Here is a 20,655-nt window from a genome sequence, read left to right as displayed (position 1 = left end):
GCCCCCAACCGCCAGGCCAGCCCGCTAAGCCTGCAATCCGTAGTGGTCCGTAGGCCCAGTTCCATCCAATCCCTCGCCCAGTAAAAGAAGAGAAATATTCAATAAATTTGGAAGAAAAAAAATCAAAAAGAAAAGATTGAAAAAAAAAAATACAAACCTGCACGCGAATGCAACGACTCACAGTCAGTCCATATCCACTCCAATACATATTTTCCCCTCGCCATTCCTCTCTTCCTTGTAACCTCAACCTCGTCCTTCCCTCCCTCGTAGACCCCCTTTCCCCTCTCGCCCCAACATCCGCCGTTTTGGATGCCTCAACGCTGAGAACATGTCATGGGAGCTGCCGCTCTTGACATCTCTCGTCCTCAGCGTTCTGGGCTTCTGGTCGCTCGGCTCCAGTGGTCCTCGCCTTGGCTTCTTCACGACCTTGGCTGCCGTCCTCAGCGCCGCTCCCTTCCTCGTCGATCACCGCCGTCTGCTCCGTACAATCTACTCTGTTGAATCTCTGGTCCTCAACGATTTGAGGCCAGATGTTCTGCTGGCCACTCACTTCAGGATGGCCTTGACTTTGGGAGCCGTTGTTTGGTATGTCCGAGCCTTTCCTTTCCTTCTTTCCATGTCCCTTTCTCATATTCCTCCTCCTCCTCCTCTTCTTCTTCTCTCTCTCTCTGTCCCTCCTCTCCCCCTCCCCTCTCTCTTTCACTCTCCTTCGCTCTACTTCCCCCTTGTATCAAGGATATATCAAGGATTAGGGAGAGGGGAAGAGCCACCGGTCCCTTTGCAACTGCCCTTCAAGGCCGCGGCTGACCACCTTCCTCATCATCAGGCTCCTCCATCGATCGTGGCAGACGATATGGAAACCTGTCCCCGAACTCATCAACATTCTCGGCGTCGATGTCCCCGAACCTCCCGATGTATGCCTCGCCGGCATCCGAGCCGATGCCGCCACCCTCAGCTGGACGCGACCTCTACCGAACCGTCCGGTCCAGAAATATCTTATCCAGGTCAATGGGATACACGGTTGGTCTCTTCCCTCCTGCGCCTCGTCACCTCGCCTGTGTCATGCTGACCTTTCCTCTTCACGTGGCAGTGGGAGAGTCCCCCGGCAACGAGATTGCCATAACGGTTACCGGTCTAAAGCCAGACCACTTCTACAACATTCGCGTCGTGGCCATGGGACCCAACAATTTCCAGGCAGCCAGCCAGACCGTCCGCCTCCGGACCTTTGGCAAGGATGGGAAGCCGTATCTCGGCAACGCTCGCCTGCCTACCAGCTTCATCGGCGATGAACAGTCTAGGCCGAAGGGTCTCGAGGATGACGCCCTCCAGGGCTCTGCCACGTGCTCATTTGCCGCCGTCGAAGCCGCTCCCGTTCTTGATGGTAGCCAAGCCGCGAGGCGGGATTCCGCCGGCGCCCAGCCGGGCCAGCGGCGAAACACGATAAACCGACGCCACTCTCCCTCCGTCACGAGCGCAGACCACCAACCCGCCAAGCAGCCCTCCGCGAACGATGCCGAGGCGTCGCTCGACGAGCTCAACCGCCGCTTTCAAGAGATCCGCAAGGAAATCAATGACACGGTGGCCCTGCTCGCCGCTGATGAGGCCGAGTACAAGCAGATCGAAGAAGAGCTGAAGAGGGATAAGGAATCCAAGAGGCATTCGCTCAAGGAGAAGGAAGAGCTGACTGCCGGCCTAAAGGGCCAGGTCCGGTCCACCATGGAATCTATGCGCGCCGCTGAAAAGGAACGCAGCAGGAAAGAGCAGCAGCTCAAGGACAAGGAGGCCAAGAAGTCAAAGGTTCGCGACAGCATAAGCAAGCTCGAGCAGGAAATGGAGAGGATGAAGAAGGAGCGCGACGGCTTCCAGGCCCAGAAGGCATCACTCGAGCACAAGAGGGACTCGGACGTCAGCAACCTCCAGGCAGAGCTCTCCAAGCTCCAGGAGGACTACAACCAGCTCGAGACGGACCTCAGCAACAAGGGCAAGCAGCTCAACGAGATGAAGGGGGCCCGGAAGCATCTCCCCGGCGCCGACGACGAGCAGGTCAAGGAAAGCGACGAGCGCACCCGGAGGGAGTGGGAGGGTCTACGGAGCGCCCTGCATCACCAGCTGGTCGAGGAGACCAAGATTAGCCACCAACTCGATCAGCGATACCACGCCCTCGCCAAGCAGGTCAACCTCCAGCATCACCAGTCCGGCATGGCCTTTTACGGCCCGCCGGATCCTACGTCTGGCGCCATGGACCATGGCGCCATATCAGCCCAACAACAGCAGCAGCTACAGCAGCAGCAGCAGCAGCAGCAGCAACAACCCAAGCACCCAAGCCTCAACAGCAGCGCCGACGCACGCATGCCGCCCCTCGACTCTCAGCTTCCCGTGACGGAATCGCCGCCTCAGCTCCCGCCGGGCCTGACCCGCATCCCCCCTTCCTTTGCACCCCTGCTCTTCCTCCACAACGGAGACGATATCGAAGAGGAGCTCAGGTCTGCCGTGGGGCCCCTGAGCCCTTCGGCCCAGGCTTACCTGCCTTCTGGCATCATCGACAATGAGACCGATACCCGGCCAGTCCGGACCCCGATGCTGCCCGAGTCCGTCGCCGCTCGCGAGGATGATCCGCAGTCGCCGGCGTCGTCGGGCCACTCCTTTAGTGTGTTCTCGAGCCCGCATTCGTCGTCGTACAAGCTCCCCTTCCCGCAGTATCAGGACAAGAGCGAACAGGCCTCCCTGAACATGAAACACTCGGGCACGGCGGCTTCCGCCTCGGGCCACAGGCTCACCAGCCTCCTGTCGGGCTTCCAGCGTAACAGGGGCGGCAGGCCTGGAGACGACGGCGAGGCCGATGAGGGGCTCCCCATCGGCTCGCTCAAGGGAGGCCAGAGCCAGTCGTTCCCCCGCGGGACCGACGAAGTCGACATCACGGGGACCAGGCGCAGGATGACCCTTTCGCTCAAGAGCCACCGTAACTCGACCGGTCTTGACGGATCGCTGGCGCAGGCCCTCGGGGGGTCCTGGATACTGCCACGGCGCCTGAACCCGTTTGCCAGCTCGGCCGCCGGGAACTTCTTTGATCGCAACCCGGATGGGTCCCGCCCGGCATCCATCGCCTCTTCGGATCTGCTCCAACCGTCCGCGGACAGCGGGTCGATCTGGAACGCGCCGGGTGCCGATGCAGGGTCGGTACACCGCATGTGGTCGCCGGGCGATGGCTGGTGGGGGTCTCGCAACGGATCCCGACGGCCCAGCAACCACGGGTCCCCCTCGGCCCTGACGACGACGCTCGCCTCGGCCGACGATGAGATACTGTACGAAACGGAGCTCAACGACCCTCAGACGTTACCGAGCCAGGTCGGCGTTATCGGCTCCAGGCCGTCGGGCGCATCCAAGGCGATGCTCAGCCAGCGCCTGAACCCCAACGCCCCGACCTTTATGGGACTGTTCAGGAAGGACAGGGACGGCTCATCGGACGGCAAGTCCAGACCCAAGGGCAGGTCGACGGCGTCCAATGCTTCGGCAGCGGACCTATCACTACGGCGGTCATCGGAGGACTGGCCGTCGGACCAACCGCGCATGTCCCGCGACGCCCAGTCGGTAGACACTCTGGTGTCCGTGTCGGAGTCGCACGACTCCCTGCCACCGGACGCGTCCCACTCGAGCGCGACCAACCTGGAGCAGCTGCTCTCTTCGAGCGTCAGCTCGACGCCCCGCGATGCGGAAGGCGGCGCCAACGGCGTCAACGGGATCCGCAAGCTCCTCCGCAAGGGCAGCTCGTCGAGCAAGTTTAGCCTGTCCAGCCGTCTGGGCAAGGAGTCTGGCGGTGGCCTATTCAAGAAGGGTCCCGGTAGCGCGACGACCAACTCGGACAGGAACGCCTCGGCTGAGCACCGGTCCAGCATCGGCGACCTGGACGACCCAGGTGAGGACCCGACAGCCCAGTACGGGCGCAGCTACGACAGCATCACGAGCAGTCCGTCCCTGGGACCGGCAGTGTCCAAGGAGTCGATGAGGGAGTCCTTGTCCGGCAGCAACGGCAAGGAGAGCCGCATGTCCAACTGGAGGTTCATGAAGAAGAAGGGCAAGGATGCCACGGCTACGACGCCCAGCAAGGAGAAGGAGAGCCTGGAGATGGACAGGACGCCGGACGAGTGAATGTCTTGTCATGGTGTCAGACTCGTCTGCCGTATTGCACCTCAATCTACCAATATACATATCACGACTCGTCGATAGTACCTGAGCCGTTTTGCCGTGAATTTCGCATGTCAGCTGGATCTGGCAGATGATATGCGTGTCAGACTAACGTTGACTTCTATTACTTGGAAGTTGACAACTCAGTGATTGTTCCATGTCAGTTCAAGTTGCCAAGATGATAATTTGCTTACTAACAAGAAGAAAATTCAGACATAATCGATGCCCCGCGACCGCAAGAAAAAGAAAAGAAGAAAAAAAAAAGTCAAGGGCCCCACATGGTAGCGTAGTGTGGTGGGCAGAAAAGAAATATTTTGTCGGTCAAGTCCCCCCTCTTCCTTTTTTTTTCTTCCTTCTTTCTTTCTTCTGAATGGGAAGAAGCGTCAGGACAATTCTAGCAGTCGAGTTGTTTCATTATCGAATAGTTTTATCTATCATCATCTCTTCTCGAAGACAGAAGAACGGAAGAGAACAAGACACTTCTCGACTGCTTTTTTTGAAGAGTCCTTCAACCTCGAAAACCCTTTCCTCTCTTTCTTCTTAACCTCCCTCCCACCTACCATCCCCCCGATCGAGATGGCTGCATTCAACGGAGCGGCCAAGGTGATGGATCACACCAAGGCCCTTGATGCTCTCAAGGAGTACGAGTCCTTGGACGGACTTGGCCTCCCCGAGCTCATGGATACCGCCAAGCACGGCGGCCTGACGTACAACGACTTCCTCCTCCTGCCCGGATACATTGGCTTCCCCGCGTCGGAGGTGGCCCTCGACTCCCCCGTGACGAAGCGCATCACGCTCAAGACGCCCTTCGTCTCGTCACCCATGGACACGGTCACGGAGCAGGACATGGCCATCCACATGGCCCTCCAGGGCGGCCTGGGCGTCATCCACCACAACTGCTCGCCCGACGACCAGGCCGACATGGTGCGCAAGGTCAAGAGGTACGAGAACGGCTTCATCGTCGAACCCGTCGTCATCGGTCGCGACGTCACGGTTGCCGATGCCAGGGCTCTCAAGGAGAAGTGGGGATTTGGAGGGTTCCCCGTTACTGGTGAGTCTGTTTCTTCTTCTTCTTTCTTGACTTTTTTCTTCTTTTTGTGCGTTGCTCTTTATGAATCCCAAGTGTTTCACATGATTAAACACTTTTTATATATATAACTTTCGTTCCACTGTATAGACTATACTTCATGAGGACTACCTTTGGTTATGATTACACACTTGGGATCTGAACTTTCTCCTTTTTTCTTTCATACGCATTTCGTGTTGGGTCGGGTTGGAATGGACACAAGAAGGTGCTGACACGTGAAACCTGAACAAACAGAGGACGGCAAGCTCGGTTCCAAGCTTCTGGGTATCGTCACGTACCGCGACATCCAGTTCGTCGATGACCTGTCGGTGCCTATCTCCAAGGTCATGGTGACGGACCTCGTGACGGCGTCGGACGGCGTCACGCTGGTCGAGGCCAACCGGCTGCTGGCCCAGTCCAGGAAGGGCAAGCTGCCGATCGTCGACAAGGACTTCAATCTGGTGTCCATGATCTCCCGCTCCGACCTGACAAAGAACCAGCACTTTCCGCTGGCGTCGAAGCTGCCAGACAGCAAGCAGCTCATCTGCGCCGCTGCCATCGGCACCCGCCCCGAGGACAAGGAGCGTCTGCGCAAGCTGGTCGATGCCGGGCTCGACATTGTCGTCCTCGACAGCTCCCAGGGCAACAGCATGTACCAGATCGATATGGTCCGGTACATCAAGGCTGAGTACCCCGGCCTCGACGTGATCGGCGGCAACGTGGTGACGCGCGAGCAGGCGGCGTCCCTGATCGCCGCCGGCGTCGACGGACTCCGCATCGGCATGGGCTCCGGCTCGGCCTGCATCACCCAAGAGGTCATGGCCGTGGGCCGCCCCCAGGCCGCCGCCGTCTACAGCGTCAGCTCCTTCGCCGCCCGCTTCGGCGTCCCCTGCATCGCCGACGGTGGCATCCAGAACGTCGGTCACATCGTCAAGGGCCTCGCCCTTGGCGCCTCCACCATCATGATGGGCGGTCTGCTGGCCGGCACCACCGAGTCCCCCGGAACCTCTTTCGTCTCGCGCGAGGGCAAGCTCGTCAAGGCCTACCGCGGCATGGGCAGCATCGACGCCATGCAGGACAAGAAGGCCGGCGGTGGCAAGAAGGACAGCCAGGCCAGCAACGCCGGCACCGCCCGCTACTTTTCCGAGGGTGACAGCGTCCTGGTCGCCCAGGGTGTCTCGGGTGCCGTGGCTCACAGGGGGTACGTCTCTTCTCTCTCTATGTCATCCTCTCTGCCTCCGTCCTCTCCTTGCCCTTACCCTCTCCATCTCCCTCACGCCCACCCCTTCTCTGTCCCCGTATGCTAATCTGACCCTTCTAGTTCCATCAACAAGTTCGTCCCCTACCTGGCCGCCGGTCTCAAGCACTCCCTTCAGGATTGCGGCATGACCAGCCTGCAACTCCTGCATGAGAGCGCGGCCAACTCCACCCTCCGCTTCGAGCTGCGTACCTCTTCCGCCCAGATGGAGGGTAACGTCAACATGGAGTCTTACGAGAAGAAGCTCTACGCCTGAGGGGATGCAGGCCGGTTTAGGGACAGAACAAGGGACTACATTGGGATCAATGCTAAAGGGAAGAAGGGACAAGACAAAAATGGGGATCATGGGGAAAGGGCGAAACCCCGATACGAAGAAAACGGAACAACATAAGAAATGATGGATGTCTTTTGATGTATCGACGGACTAGGGAAATGACGTGAAACGGACACAGGAGTTTTTTTTTTCGGTTTCTTTTACACCTATACATCGTGGGCGGCGTATTCTTTGTTTTTCGGTATTGGTCTACATAAAACGCACGAGATGACGGGGAGGTAAAAACCGCCCAAGTAAAGAATACAAGAGGTCTCGCGGCCACAACTCATGAAACACCAGCGGTCATGTCAAAAGTGCTGTCTCTGTCCTGTTCTGTCTTGGTCTTGCGTGTTATCTTGGTGTTGCTGTGAATATGAATATATATATATATATATAGATTTGTGCTAATCTGGGACTTTAGAACTACGCTTGCGTGCGACGACCGACCTGGACAGTATCACATACTCGGCCGTACTCCTCTTCCCACTACGCAACTTCCTCTCCCGGGGCGAAGACACGTCGACGTCGAAGCCCATCTTCCGATAGAATGCGCGTGCCGCCTCGTTGGCGACGAAGCACGTCAGCATGACTTTCTGTATGGAGGGGATATTCTCCGCGGCTGTCACGACGAGGTTCATCAGTCGACGACCGAGACCGGCGCTTTCGTTTTTGTTTTTTTCTTCTTGTCAGTTGCTCGTGTATATTGGAGAGGAGGAGAAGAAAGGGAAGAAGAGAGAGAGAGAGAGAGAGAGAAGACACACCCCTGTAATGACTTCCGTAACTGCAATTCATAGCAGTACAGCACCGGCAGACCATCTTCAAACGTAGGCATGAGAGAAGTGAAGCCTTGGATCGAGCCTGCTGGCGATGAAGCTGCCTCTGCCTCTTCGCCTGCCTCTGCACCTGCAACCGCATCTGTCGTGCAGGCAGCCCTGACGAGGATATACCGCAGCTCTGGACTGGCCATCTCCTCCATCTTCCCGTCGGGATGCCAGCCCACAGACGAAGCTCGGTAGTCCGGCCCGCTCATGTCGTCGACTACAGAGAAGCACTCTGCCAGGTCGGACGGGTTCATGTTTCCGGGGGAGGTGAGTGACAGGGTGTAGGTCTCCCCGGCGTGCGTCCAGCGTGTCCACTCATCGTCACTTGGTGTCACGCACGTTAGCGGTGGTCAAACGAACCACACAAAGACGAGGGGAAGGGGGACGGGGGAAGGGAAGAAAGAATAAGAATTGGGAAAATAAAAGAAACAAAAATGGAAAAGAAACCAAAACCAATTTGGTGAATGGGATAAGCAACGGATCTTCTCACCTCTGTCCTAGGTACTCCCTTACAAATATCTCGTCCGACACGGTATTCACATGCTGGATTACCTTTTCCGCCGATTGCGTCTGTGACTGGGACTTTCTCAAGGACATTTTCTGTTTTCTTTTTCCTTCTTTTCTTTTCCTTTTCTCTTCAATACCAGAAAATGAAAGCTGTCTTTTCTTCTTCTTCTTCTCCTCCTCCTCCTCTCAACACCTAATATAGAATGTGCGTTGACAAGCAGAATTATGATGTCTAGAAAAATATTAAAATGTACGAGTACTTTCAGAGTGAAAATTAATTAGCCGAGAATTCCCCGCTCAAATCCATCCATCTCTTACTCTTTCCTGACATCACTTCATCCGTACTTCCAATTCCAAAGAAGAAAAGGAAATAAACCGTATTGAATACAACACTGCTTTCTTGATTTTGGAACGTCTGGATCTGCATTCCTGACCTACGTCCTGAACCTCGTCTTGACTTCAACACACACGCACACGCACACACACGCACACACATGCCTCTCCTCCGACGATATGCCACCCAACGAAGGACGCGTATCAACAGCGCTCTGAGCCTTGACCACGTATGTTTGTTTTTGTTCTTCTTTCCTGTCATGCAGAAGGGGGAAGAAGAAAAAGAGAAGAAGATGATTTTTTTGAGAAAAACAAACAAAAAGAAGAGAGAAAGAAAAGACATCAGGATTGGAACGGAATAGAAAAAAAAAGGAAATTCCATGCTGATGTCCTGCCTGCCTGCCAGTTCCTCCAACGTCAACGCGCCCTGTCACTCTACAGGACCATCATCCGCGGGACAAGACGTATCAGCGATGCCACCACGCGTGCAGAGTCGGCTCGATATGCCCGCGACGAGTTTGAGCGACACAGGGCTGTTTCCGATATCGTGTGTTCTCTCTTCCCTCCCCCCTTCCCGTTTTACTACTCGTCGTCATCATCATCATCGTCTAGACCATCCTGACATGAGCGCAGTCACACATCCGCTACCTTCTATCAACAGGTAAGACAGAATGGGAAACCATGGAAAAGTATATAAGCGGTTTATAATACTGGCTTTGGACAATTCTTCATTTCTTTCTCATCTATCCATTCTTTTCAGCGTTGTATAAAAAAAAAAAAAGGAAAAAGAAGAAAAAAGAGCCAGATGATTTCTTGATACAACTTGTAATATTACATTGTACAGTTCCTCCCCTTCTATATGATAATGACACACACTCACTCACAACATCCTGCCCTGCCCACCTGCACACACCATCCCTAACCCTGTCGCTGTTTATGTCTAGGGTTCGACTTGCAAATGATGTAGAGATACCCATTATGCCTCTTCCCACCCTTTCGTCGAACAACCTGTTCACAGTCAGAGTCGGATCAAGATCCATTCAATCAAGTTCAAGCCAAGCCCTCCATCCCGTCGAACCTCCCCCTCCCAATAAAACACCCACCTTGCAATGTTCGCAGCGCTTCTTGACAGAGCTGTGAACCTTCATCCCCCTGACCTGCTGCATCACCGCGCCTCCAAACGTCGTCGTCGTCGTCTGCATCGAGCCAGCCTGGACGGGAGCAGTGGAAGCGCCGAGACCGCCCAGACCCGCCGTCCGATTGAAGATGCCCATGGCCCGGGTCGTCATCATCGCCGGAGCCCGGAGCGACAGTGTCCTGATGAATGATGACATTGCTTCGTCTGCTCTTGTTGAGGATGGACACTGCTCTCTTCCGTATCCTTATCCTCCTTCTTCGTCTTTCTTATTCTTCTCCCCGATCCCGTGGCGTGCGGGGCCTCGTTCGTTTCGTTCCGTTCGTTGAGTCGTCGGCTCGGGGGTCTTGGGTCTCGGGTCTGGTCGTCTTGCGGTTGATGTCGGGAAAAGATTACGGGATTATTTCCCAGCTTCTCGAGACAGGGGACCACCTTGTCACGTGACTATACTGCTGTTTACTTACCCGGTTGCACATCGCTGTAACTTCTTCTCATCTCAACAATATATCTCTTTACTTGAATCCATTGCTCTATTCTTATTCATTTTCATTCAGAATGAGGAGAAGAAAAAGAAGAAAACCTCTTCTCTAAAAAATGTAGAGAGAAACTTTTACTATCTTGCTTCTAGCGAGCGCGGAGACGAGAATTGAAAAGTAGGAATTTCAACTAAACAGAATAAACCTCTCCTGTCCATCCTCACCATAATATATATACATGGCAGTATCGGGACAACCCCCTTCGGTCCTGTCCAACTACCAGAAATTCTTTCCTTTATTCTTGTTATACGTCTCCACACGACTCTTGCCAACAACCTTGGCGGGGGAGCCGCCGGGCAGCCAGCCCTTGCTGACCAGCTCCAGATGACGGTGCAGGGCCTCGGGAAACGTGTAGCTCTCCGTAAAGCATCCGTGCTTCCGGAACTGCAGCTCCTCCCAATGGTTAGGCTTACCTAGCGGTATGATCTCCCGGATACGCTTAATTGTAGACCGGTCGCTCTGTCCGCACCTCTGGTCTATGGCCAACCAGGAAGCGCAGGCAAAGGCGTCGACACGACGGCAGTTGGCCTTAAAGTCCATCCAACGTACTACCCTGGACTCATTCGCAGACAGCAGGTTGTCGAGATCGGGGAGGCCCCTGAGTGAGTCTCCATGGGCTTTCTTGTTCCGGACAAGTGGCCTCGGCTGCGGCCGCGCACCGCCGTCATTCAGGATATGCGGGAGACAGAGGGGAAGGGCCGGGTTCAGCATCTCAGATCGGGCCGATCTGAGACGGATGACAGTGGCAGCTGCGCCACCCTTTGGTATCGGGGCGTCCTGGTTGAACTGCATGGGGTCGTGGTCTGGGAACAGGCCATCCAAGCACTCCCGCTTGGCCTTCTTCTGCCGGTGCTGTTCCCCATCAAGACGGCTCTGGAGGAGGCACCCAGCGCAAAGGCGTTCCGACTGGACGGTTTCGACCGCAGGCGGCGTGAAGAAGTCCTGCAGCATCTCGTAGCCGCAGGAAACACAGAAGAGACGGTCTCGGTCCACCTTGGAAGGGTGAAGGTCCGGACAGTCATCTGCCAAGCCCCTGCTGAAGTCGAGGCGTATTGGCTTCAGGAGGTCGGATATAATCTCCCCTTCGTCCTTGTGCGGACGGCCCCTGGTCTTGGGGAGCTTCACAAGTCGGTATAGAGCGTCGAGGAACATGGGAACACTGAACGGCAGGTTGGGAACGCGGAGCAGGTATTCCCTCAACGCTTGGTGCTCGCCGAAGAGGGAATCAAGCTTCATCTGGTGGGCCTTCATGAATGCCTTTAGGATGATGACGTAGAGCCCCCTCTGGGACACTTCACACGTCATAGGAATCCAGCTGAGGCCATACGTGGCGGCTGAGGGATGGTCAAAGGGCATGCCACGTTCAAAGCAGGGGAAGAAATCAAACGAGGTGATGGTGGACCTCTTCTGTGCGACCCGTATCCTGTTCACATCCCAGATGAGGTCCAGGAGGCAGATGACGTCTCCGAAGTGGATGAGCGGGCAGTCGTAGACGCCGAGGGCAGTGACGTTGGGGCAGCCACGGAGGATGACGGCGAGAAGGCGTCTGTCCAGAAAGGGCGTCTTGTCGAAATGGAGCACTCTGATGCTCTGGTGGAATGCGAAGATATTCCGGACTATGACGGGAGAGATGTAAGCATCCGATACGCCCCCGCTCCCCCGCTGGCCTTGACGGAACACCTACGCATGTCTTGTAGACGCTGAGCCAGAATCTCGTGAGCAATCTGGAACTTCTCCTCGCCAGAGCCGCGCATAATCTGACGCTTGGGCCAAATATTGACTTCATCGTTCAGGTACCCAATCATTTCCATGGTCTCATCTCCAAGCTTGTGAGCGTACTCGTCCTGCAGGATGCTATTTTCGGACGATATGGCTGCCCTCGCGTTGGCGATGTCATCGTAGAGTCCGGTCTCGTGGCTTAGGGCAGCGTCCCACTAGGTGGCGACCTTGTTCCAGGAACGGTGACCCATGGGATCCTGATCTCTCGCCTCGATCATGTCGCCGACGGTGTACTCGGGATTCACGACCAGAAAGATGTTACTTCGGACATCGGACTCGAGCATCCCAGAGGAGAAGCCCCAAATTTTCTGGATTGGCAGTGAGCATTGTGACGGCGACGCGGCTAGAAGACGTCACATACAGCATTGCCTGCTATGATGCCCCATACATGAGTCGAGGTGGCTGCAAGTTGACGGACACTCTGCAATCCGCTGCTGAAGAAGGCCTCGGTCAGGGGAGCGGCAATATCGTCAATCGAGAGCAGCCCGGAAAGACCTCTGGACCAGGCAGTTTTGCCGGATGCGACGCGACGTTCCTCGGTCTGGTCTAGGTAGTCGCGAGAGGAGAAGAGCAAGGTATCCTTTGAGAAGAGAAGGGGGGAAGCACGGGTCAGACAGAGCACCTGAGTGAGAACCATCATGACTCTCTCACCTGAGTGAAATGCCGCGTCCTGAGTCCGGCGGGGCCAACGTAGCCACCAACATGAGCAGGCTTGTTGGACATGGCATCGTGGATCTCGAGCCACTTTTCCAGGTACTCGCTGAGGGTGAAGGACGTGACCTTCGGATGGAAGACGGCGACAGCGAGAGGGCCCTTGTTTCCACGAGCCTGGGGTCCTTGACGGTGATGCTTCTTCCCAGGCTTCGGGTGATGAGGCTTGGGAGGCATCTTGGAGTGGTTGGGTTAGTGGAGTGGATGAGTCCAAGAAAGGTGAACAGGACAAAGGGTGTTAGGGGTGTGTTTGTTCTTCCGGTTTCTAGGGATGGTCGTGAACGCAAGTTAAGTATGCAAACAAGTTCGAGTCTTGAGAAGGGGCAGGCAGAGAGGAGAGGGAAGAGGAAGAGGAGAGGGAAGAGGAAGAGGAGAGGGAAGAGGAAGAGGAGAGGGAAGAGGAAGAGGATTGTATGCAGATGGGACGCGAACGGGTGACTGTATACGACTGCTAACTTTGGAATCGCTGTTGGACGGCAAGGTGCGCGCTGAGGCAGGTCTCCAGCCTATTTCAGTAACCTCCATCCAGTCAACGCGCTCAAGGGAAAGCGAGAGGCATGCCAGTAGTTATCTGGTACGCCAGGCAGGTGCAACCGATTGGGCGAGAAGGAGGTATATCTAACACGTTTACCAGCAAGCAGAAAGAGCAGAAGTGCTGCGTACTTTCAAGGGAATTGGTATATCAGATAGTAGTGAATCTTTGTCATGTTTATTATCAGGTGTTTCTATATTGCTACCATATTTAGACGGTCGAACAGTCTCAATCCCTTCGTGCGAGAATATGTCTGTTCCATTCATCCCACGAAGAAGTTTTGTAGATGGCATATTTATAGTGTCCAGCACTATCTATCATTGTCCTGGACGTTTATCTGCAGGACATGCTCTCACGTCTACTGTATCAGCATTACTGTATCAGTACTACTGTTACTACTATCGCTATCACTACTATTGCTACTATTGCTACTATTGCTACTATTGCTACTACTATTATACCACCACCATTACTACTACTATCACTCTCTCTGCTGCTACTACTCGGTAGCTAAAATAGCCTCAACTCGCGATGGTACATGATGGTCGTGATATACCACCAACCAACCAGCAGCCACTTTTATTGTCCGTCCATCTGCACATAATACACACACACGCGCGCAGAGCTGTGATGTCCAGATCAGACATGTGACGTACGCCACGCCGCGCACACTTTTCCTCATTGGATTAGCTGGGACGTAAAGAGGGGTTTTTATCTGCAGAGGTGTGTGTGTGTGTGTGGCACCATCAGCAACCACGCGACACAAACGGCTCTGTCTGGCATGCCAGCCAAGATCCCATGACAGATATTCCTCAGCACGTAATTCCTGCCAGTATAAAGGGAATAGAGAAACAAGGAGGAAAATAACGCCAGTCCAAAGAGGAGAGCTAGAGCACAGAGAGAGAGAGAGAGAGAGAGAGAGAAAGGCAACGATAGAAGACGGAAGTGGAAAAAAAAAAAGTCTATTCATCACGCCACCCATAATCGACGGTGGTGCCCCTCATCTCATCATACCTCCCCCTCATCCCCGGGGCCATGATCGTCATAAACCTCTTCCTACAGTTACAACACGCAGTAACCGGGTACACATGCAGCCACTACGTAGTTCCATCACATAATGAGATGTCATGAGGTTTGACCGCTGGCTGTTAAGCTGGCGAGTAGTCCCGCATACGTACTACTGTACTGTGGTAGTAGTGAGTGGCAGCTTCGGCTTCGCTGCATCACAGGCCCGTGGTCGATGGTCGAGAGATGAGATGGGCCGCATGGATTGGTGGCGCACGGTCTATGCACACACGCAAGCGTAAAGAAGAGGAAGAGGAAGAGGAAGAAGGGGGAAAGACAGTTGGCCCGATCAGAAGAGATCTCTCACACACACGTCCCCTCCCGCCCCCCCCCMYCCYCMCCTCTGCCGTGGCGACTGTTACACGTACGAGGGAGGACGAGGACGCATGGACAAAGCAAAACAGCAACGAAATGAGGAGCGGATCGTCGGAGAATATTGTACGGCAGTTCAACATGATCGAGAATATACAGTTGTATTATAGTAATCATAGTACGAGTCTAGTTATAGGGTTCGAATATATTTCTCGTACCTGTTAGCCTGTATTGACACTAGCGGAGTCCGGCACATCATCATTATGCGGTCTAGACAGGAAGCGTTGCTCCTGTCTCCTGCTTGTATGACAATGCGGCGGCAAACTTGTTCTACGAGTCGGTGAGAGAGGCAAAGTCGTGAAAAGGAGGGGGGGGGGGGGGCGGAATGGATGGAGGGGAGTTGTATCTTTGGTAGATATATGTAAAAGTGAATATCCTGTGTGACGACGGGGGAGGAGGGAGGGGGAGGGAGGATCTTGCCCCCATCCATTCTTTTCCCCCCCCTGCCATCTGACCCTCTTTTGAAGAGAGAAAGAAAAGAAAGAAATGGATCAAGCTAAAAGAAGAGAACAAAAAGTACCGGATTTACGCGAAATGACAAGAGTACTTCTGTCCCGATGGATGGCTACCCATACGACGATCCCTCGGATAGGCGTTCCTTGTCAGCCGCCTATTTGACAAAAGAGGCATTATTATATTCGTCGAATGGGAACTTGCTCTGTTCCGCTTTCTGTACTCTTGACAAGAGTAATGGGGCATCCATCTTTAATCGTAGGCGTAGTAGTACTACGACCATTATTGCTAGTCGCAGGTAATACTCTTTTGCCTACTCCCCGGAGCTGAGAGAGAGAGAGAGGGTCGAATCGGGGAGGGGTAATTTTATGCATACTACTACTACCACGACGTCCGTAGCAATACTCTAGCAAGCGCACTTTCATTTCCAATCTTGCTTTGCCCTCCATGACCGGGAGTTTCAATTCGATAATACCGATGTAATTAACCCAAGAGCACTTTTAGTGTACGGCTATTGCCCGGTGTAGGTTAATACGATACGAGGACCACCCCCTCCCCCTCCCCAACCCCCAACCCCCCGAGAATCAAAAGAAAAGAAAAAAAGGGTTATGCCACATCTCAAACACTCAACTTTCATGCCCTCCTCCTATATCAAATTCAGGAAAAAAGTGAAACAAAACTAAACATCGATTTTTCTTCTTCTTCTTCTTCTTTCTTTTCAAGAGGGGGGGAGGGGACTACAACTTGGTAGCATATACAGGTAATTGGACACGGCTACTCGGCGCGCCTACTCGTATTAGCAGTTGTAGTGGTATTTGGTATTTGACGACCATTACCGAGTAGTAATAATACTGCGACTCTACGAGTAAAAAGTGTTCGCTAGATAGACAGAAGAGGTGACATTGGAAATGGGATAGGGGGGGGGGGGGAGTGGATGGAGTGGAGTGGAGTTTTTCCCTTGATCCCAGTCCTCTCATCCTAGTCCCCATCCTGGACCATCCTGGACCATCCATCACAGCTGGCAGGGGTTCTCTGTGAGCCAACACCCCTCCAGGGTGTGTGGATCGTGATGTTGTCATTCGCCTGGTTGATAGCTTGTCCTTCTGTCCTTCTCTCTCTCTCTCTCTCTCTCTCTGTGTGTGTGTGTGTGTGCCCCCTGTGTCCTTCCTCCTGCTTAGCCCCGGGAGAAGTAGGAGAGGGGCCGCGATGACGAGGATTGTATCAACAACGTTCACCATAATTATCGGAATGAGGAGGCGGCAGTTTGATATTCATACGACCTGATCTGTACACATACAGAGTAGAAGGGTATAAGACTACTGTCCAAGAGACTGTCCACCATTATCTTGTAATATGGCCATGAGTAATTATGTATATATAATATATAGAAGTATCACCTGTTCTCTGTAGCAACTTTTTTTTTTTTCAAGGGGAAAAAACTATCTGCCATGATCGGCAGTGAACCGGGAGGGGGGCGCGACTTTGGACGAGACCATCTCTCGCTGTTCTCTCTCAAGAAAAGAAGAGAATTTAAAAAAAAATCAAACATACTTAATACCGGAATGAAGTAAACGGATACGCGCGGGGGCCCATTCCAAAGCGGTGGCCGCGACCACGCAACGCGTTATGACCGATGGTTGGACGAGAGTGGTGTGTGAGACCTAAGAGCAAGTTGTATGGGTACTTGTACAGGAAACCCCCCCTTCTTCCTTTTCTACTTGTTTACGGAGTTTGCTCTTGCGTTGTCATTATTCCTCGAATATGCATGGGCCATGTTGTGCGCGCGTGGGTGGTCGCTCTGGTGGATTCGAGATTTTGTTGGCAGAGTTGCAACAAAGAGGTTTTGCGCCGCGTGTGAGTGGCACTCTGACTGGTCTGTCGCACTAAGATGGGGAACCCGAGGCACATGGAGAAGGAGTCATACAGCAGCGTTTTACTACTCTCTCTCTTTCCCTCTCCCTCTCGTAGCTCTGTCGTACTTGTATACTGGTATCGACGACTGTCGAGTCTTCACTGGTAGAAAAGGGGTGGCCACAGTCTCGAAATGGACCTATCGGGTTGGCTCGTGAGATGCGAGTGTCCGCGTGAGAGCGCGTGATGATGGCTGCTAGCTGCATGCTAAGTCTGAGTGGATGATCACGATGGCTTCTCAGACTTGTAACGCAGCTTATGTATACCTCTCGTAGTCGCATGCTGAATAGCGGACTGACGGGGTCGTCGAGTGTAGCATTTAGTGGTGATGGCTTCTTTTTCCTCCCTCCCATTCTCTCTGGTGGCATGATTCTTCCTCTGCCACGCACTGCCGCATATATATATCGTGCATGTCTGGTCCTGTAACACGGGCTAATGATACGAAAGAGAAAAGTAAGAAGAGGAAAAAAAAAAAAAAAAACATGATACACTCGTGATCACCGTTCTGGTCAATTAGCGCCGTGGCGCCACTACGCTTCTAGTTTTTCTTCTTTTTTTTTCTTGTCGGTTGATCCCCTTCACGAGGTCCCAACAAACTCCACACACACACACACACACACACACTTCATGATCCACGAGACCATCCATGTTGCTATGAACATGGACATGATACATATTCCGAGTATACTCGCCGCTCGGTATTACAAGAATGTCCAAGGAGAGAGAGTCCGAGGAAGGCTCCAACGGACCAGGTAGATGGCCTACTCCACTATTGTGCGCTGACCAGACAAAGCATGTCGGTACTTGGGAACAAGGAGGATGTGATCTGTTTATTTCTTGCTCCTTTTTTACACGGGCCACCCACTCGTACACACCAACCACCCCCACTGACCCACGGTCTCATGCAAAGAGAGCTTGTTTGTTAGATTCTCAAGGAGAATGGAGTAATGGAGGCAAAGAAGAAGAAAAAAACAGGGGAAGATGACGAAAAGAGAATATCTGATGACGATGGACGCGTACCCGTACTATATGCTGGGGAGGGGAAGATGATACTTGGCCAAGGAGTTTGAGAGTCCAAGAAAGAGAAGGAGCGAAGGAAAGAAACAGGTAGAGAGCGGTGTGAGTGGTGAGATTAGTCAGGGTATCGAGGAAGTGTACATGAAGTTTCGGACCCCTGGTCTTTTCTCTTCCTTCTCCCTTCATAGTACAAGTGGTGGTGGTATATGTAGTAAGAAAAGAAGCGGCTCGGGTGACGCTCAGCAACTGAACTCTAGCCTCAACTGCCAAATTCCAGCCACGATGCACGGCAATTTTCCTATCCTTCGTAACGCTACCCCCGTGGGCGGAAGAGTGTGAGAGAGAGCGTCGCGGAGAGCTGCTGATATATATACAGACTGACAGGAGGTAGAGGGTAGTAATGCGGCGTAATAGTACTGTAGCAATAATACGTGGACTAATAACGAGGCGACAAAAGAGAGGAAGAAAAGGTCAATCAACATGTGGCATGGACAGCCGTTGGTCGTTGGTTTGCAGGCCAAAGGGCGCTAAAACGCGATCCAATTGTCGGTGGTGGGTCAGTGAACCCTGAGAAAAAGGGCGAGTGGTGACAAAAAGGAAAAGGGAAGAAAGTTATGCGCATATGTCACGACAGAATGCAGGGGGAGGGGGGGAGGGGGGTGTTGGTGGATGGAGATTCTTTATCAGGGAGAGTAGTTTGTGAGAAGCAGGAGTATTGATACTATTATATAGTATTGGCAATATGAGATGTCGATATGTCGATAGGATTCGAGTACTGGAAATCCACGAAAAGAAAGTAATAATAATAACGTGGGAAAGAAGACTGAAATCACAACCGTATTGCAGATAATAATCAGAAATAATACTACGGTAATACTCGTGCATGTACAGATTACAGATTACATGTACGTCTTGTGTACAGGGACTGCCCACACATTTCTGTCACCAAGGCTCTAGCCCCTGGAATGGATCCCTGTAGCCCTGGAGCCTTGGGACCGCCCAATTTTACTGTCCAGAGGCAAGGCCCACTCTCTTGCCTAGAGTGGTACTATTACGACGTACCGCTCGGTACACTAATTTGACAATTTAAACTGTGTCCATGGTCCATGGCACTAAACGGTCCATTACGGGGTCCATTACGGATCTAAGCTGCTCATAGAAGGTACCCATAGACGCTATCCATCATAATACTCACATGCTCGTAGTATAAGGATACTCTATTCTTTGGTTGTAATTAACCTGTGCTCGTAGTAGGCAGGTCTGTATTAGGTGAAGAGAGAGAGAGAGAGAGAGAGAGCGGAAGAAAAGAAGAATCCAGCGGCTAATGCTGCTGCTGCTGCTGCTATTTGCGGCAGGTGCCAGTCAGTCAGCCCCATCACCTGCCACCTGCCTGGCGCCTGCCCGTCACATGCCACTGTAGCACAACCATCAAGAAAGAAGCAACAAGAAGACGAGAGAAGAACAAGAGGGGGGGGGGAAAGGCTCTTCACCCGTATTCTCTTGCCTTCTCTTGTCTTCTTCCCACTCTGTCCCTCTACAAACTCCCCTATCAATACTCGTGACTACAACAAAACAAAACCAGTGCTGCTAAGGCAGCAGCTGCTCATTAGCTCCGTCCAACTATTGTTTATTACATTACGGGATGACGACATGGCTACTTCCATCGTATGATAGCATCCCACAACTGGTGGATAGCCATCTCAACCGTTACTAAGGAGTATCACTCCCTACTCTGCTTCATCACCTCCCATTATCTGAATATATAATAACACGTAAGAGTAGGCATCTGAACTTCAACGTCCAGTAATACCAAAAGCTTCTCTCCGTGAAATAACGACAAATACTGACCACACCGGAGAGTTACATGTACTCGTACATACTCGTATTACGCATCCCTTTTCCATTAATTATCAGTAATAGAAGGAGGGGCTCCGGGATCCTCCCTCGCCCTTCCCTGGCCCAGACTCATCAAACTGCCCTGACAAGGCTTCTCGCCAGTAAACGACCCTGTAAGGAGGGTCGAGTACAAGTACATGGCTCATACGAGAGCTCGTACAAAGACAAGGCACTCACACACGCACACACACATACAGCTACGAGTACATACGATATTGATACATGTACGAGTACAGCATGCGCAGATACACGCCCCCTCTCCTGATAATCTACTTGCGATAATCCAACCCCCTCTCACCACCAGCTCTTTCACCCCCCCCTCCCCATCTCCCATCTCCCATCTCCCTCGTCTGCTCGCTTGCTGGCTGGCTGTTGCTCTCTCCGGACCCTCTCCCCTCTGTCTATCCTTGACTCCAGAATCGTTGCCCTGGGTGGATAAGTGTCCCACTAACAGAACGCTCTGAGCCCTCCCCCCCCTCTACCAGCTCCTTTTTCCCGACCAGACAGACGCCATAATAAATATCCAATCTGCCGTCCCCTTCTTTCGGCTCCTACTCTTCCTCCTTCCCACACTCCAAGTACCACCTTGATATACCATCTTCTCACGGCCATTTTCCGGTTCCGTTTCCTTTAATTCTTTAATACCCTTTTGCTACTTTTTTCTGTTGTGATACCCCATTTGATACCCAACCCCCCCACCCCACGACTATTACAACCCTCCCTACCTAATCTTTGATCCTGCAACTAAACTCACCAACAAAATCCAAA

The 20,655-nt window shown here is 53.1% G+C and overlaps 5 protein-coding genes across 5 annotated transcripts; 2 read left to right on the top strand and 3 right to left on the bottom strand.

Annotated features, from left to right (window-relative positions):
• Positions 1–328: 328 nt before the first annotated feature.
• GMORB2_3961 (Chromosome segregation ATPase) lies at positions 329–4,146 on the top strand (the record flags this gene model as incomplete). The annotated part of the gene is made up of 4 exons (XM_035465937.1): positions 329–585; positions 797–1,020; positions 1,091–3,345; positions 3,544–4,146. The coding sequence occupies 4 exons, from the start codon at positions 329–331 to the stop codon at positions 4,144–4,146; spliced, it is 3,339 nt and encodes a 1,112-aa protein (XP_035323774.1).
• Positions 4,147–4,758: 612 nt separating this feature from the next.
• On the top strand, positions 4,759–6,762 carry GMORB2_3960 (IMP dehydrogenase; the record flags this gene model as incomplete). Its single annotated transcript, XM_035465936.1, has 3 exons — positions 4,759–5,233; positions 5,504–6,449; positions 6,570–6,762. 3 exons carry the CDS (start codon positions 4,759–4,761, stop codon positions 6,760–6,762), a joined length of 1,614 nt encoding a protein of 537 aa, XP_035323773.1.
• Positions 6,763–7,223: 461 nt separating this feature from the next.
• On the bottom strand, positions 7,224–7,894 carry GMORB2_3959 (N-alpha-acetyltransferase 40; the record flags this gene model as incomplete). Its single annotated transcript, XM_035465935.1, has 2 exons — positions 7,224–7,408; positions 7,633–7,894. The coding sequence occupies 2 exons, from the start codon at positions 7,892–7,894 to the stop codon at positions 7,224–7,226; spliced, it is 447 nt and encodes a 148-aa protein (XP_035323772.1).
• A 1,504-nt stretch (positions 7,895–9,398) lies between these two features.
• On the bottom strand, positions 9,399–9,814 carry GMORB2_3958 (large subunit ribosomal protein L36; the record flags this gene model as incomplete). Its single annotated transcript, XM_035465934.1, has 2 exons — positions 9,399–9,488; positions 9,584–9,814. The coding sequence occupies 2 exons, from the start codon at positions 9,812–9,814 to the stop codon at positions 9,399–9,401; spliced, it is 321 nt and encodes a 106-aa protein (XP_035323771.1).
• Positions 9,815–10,367: 553 nt separating this feature from the next.
• Positions 10,368–13,166, bottom strand: GMORB2_3957 (uncharacterized protein; the record flags this gene model as incomplete). The annotated part of the gene is made up of 6 exons (XM_035465933.1): positions 10,368–11,767; positions 11,836–12,005; positions 12,087–12,238; positions 12,292–12,510; positions 12,582–12,818; positions 13,098–13,166. 6 exons carry the CDS (start codon positions 13,164–13,166, stop codon positions 10,368–10,370), a joined length of 2,247 nt encoding a protein of 748 aa, XP_035323770.1.
• Between the last annotated feature and the right edge of the window lie 7,489 nt (positions 13,167–20,655).

Source organism: Geosmithia morbida (assembly GCF_012550715.1).
Source record: "Geosmithia morbida isolate 1262 chromosome Unknown scaffold_2, whole genome shotgun sequence".
Taxonomy (NCBI): domain Eukaryota; kingdom Fungi; phylum Ascomycota; class Sordariomycetes; order Hypocreales; family Bionectriaceae; genus Geosmithia; species Geosmithia morbida.
Note: the sequence above shows the minus strand (reverse complement) of the source record. Positions and strands in the feature narration are given on the sequence as shown.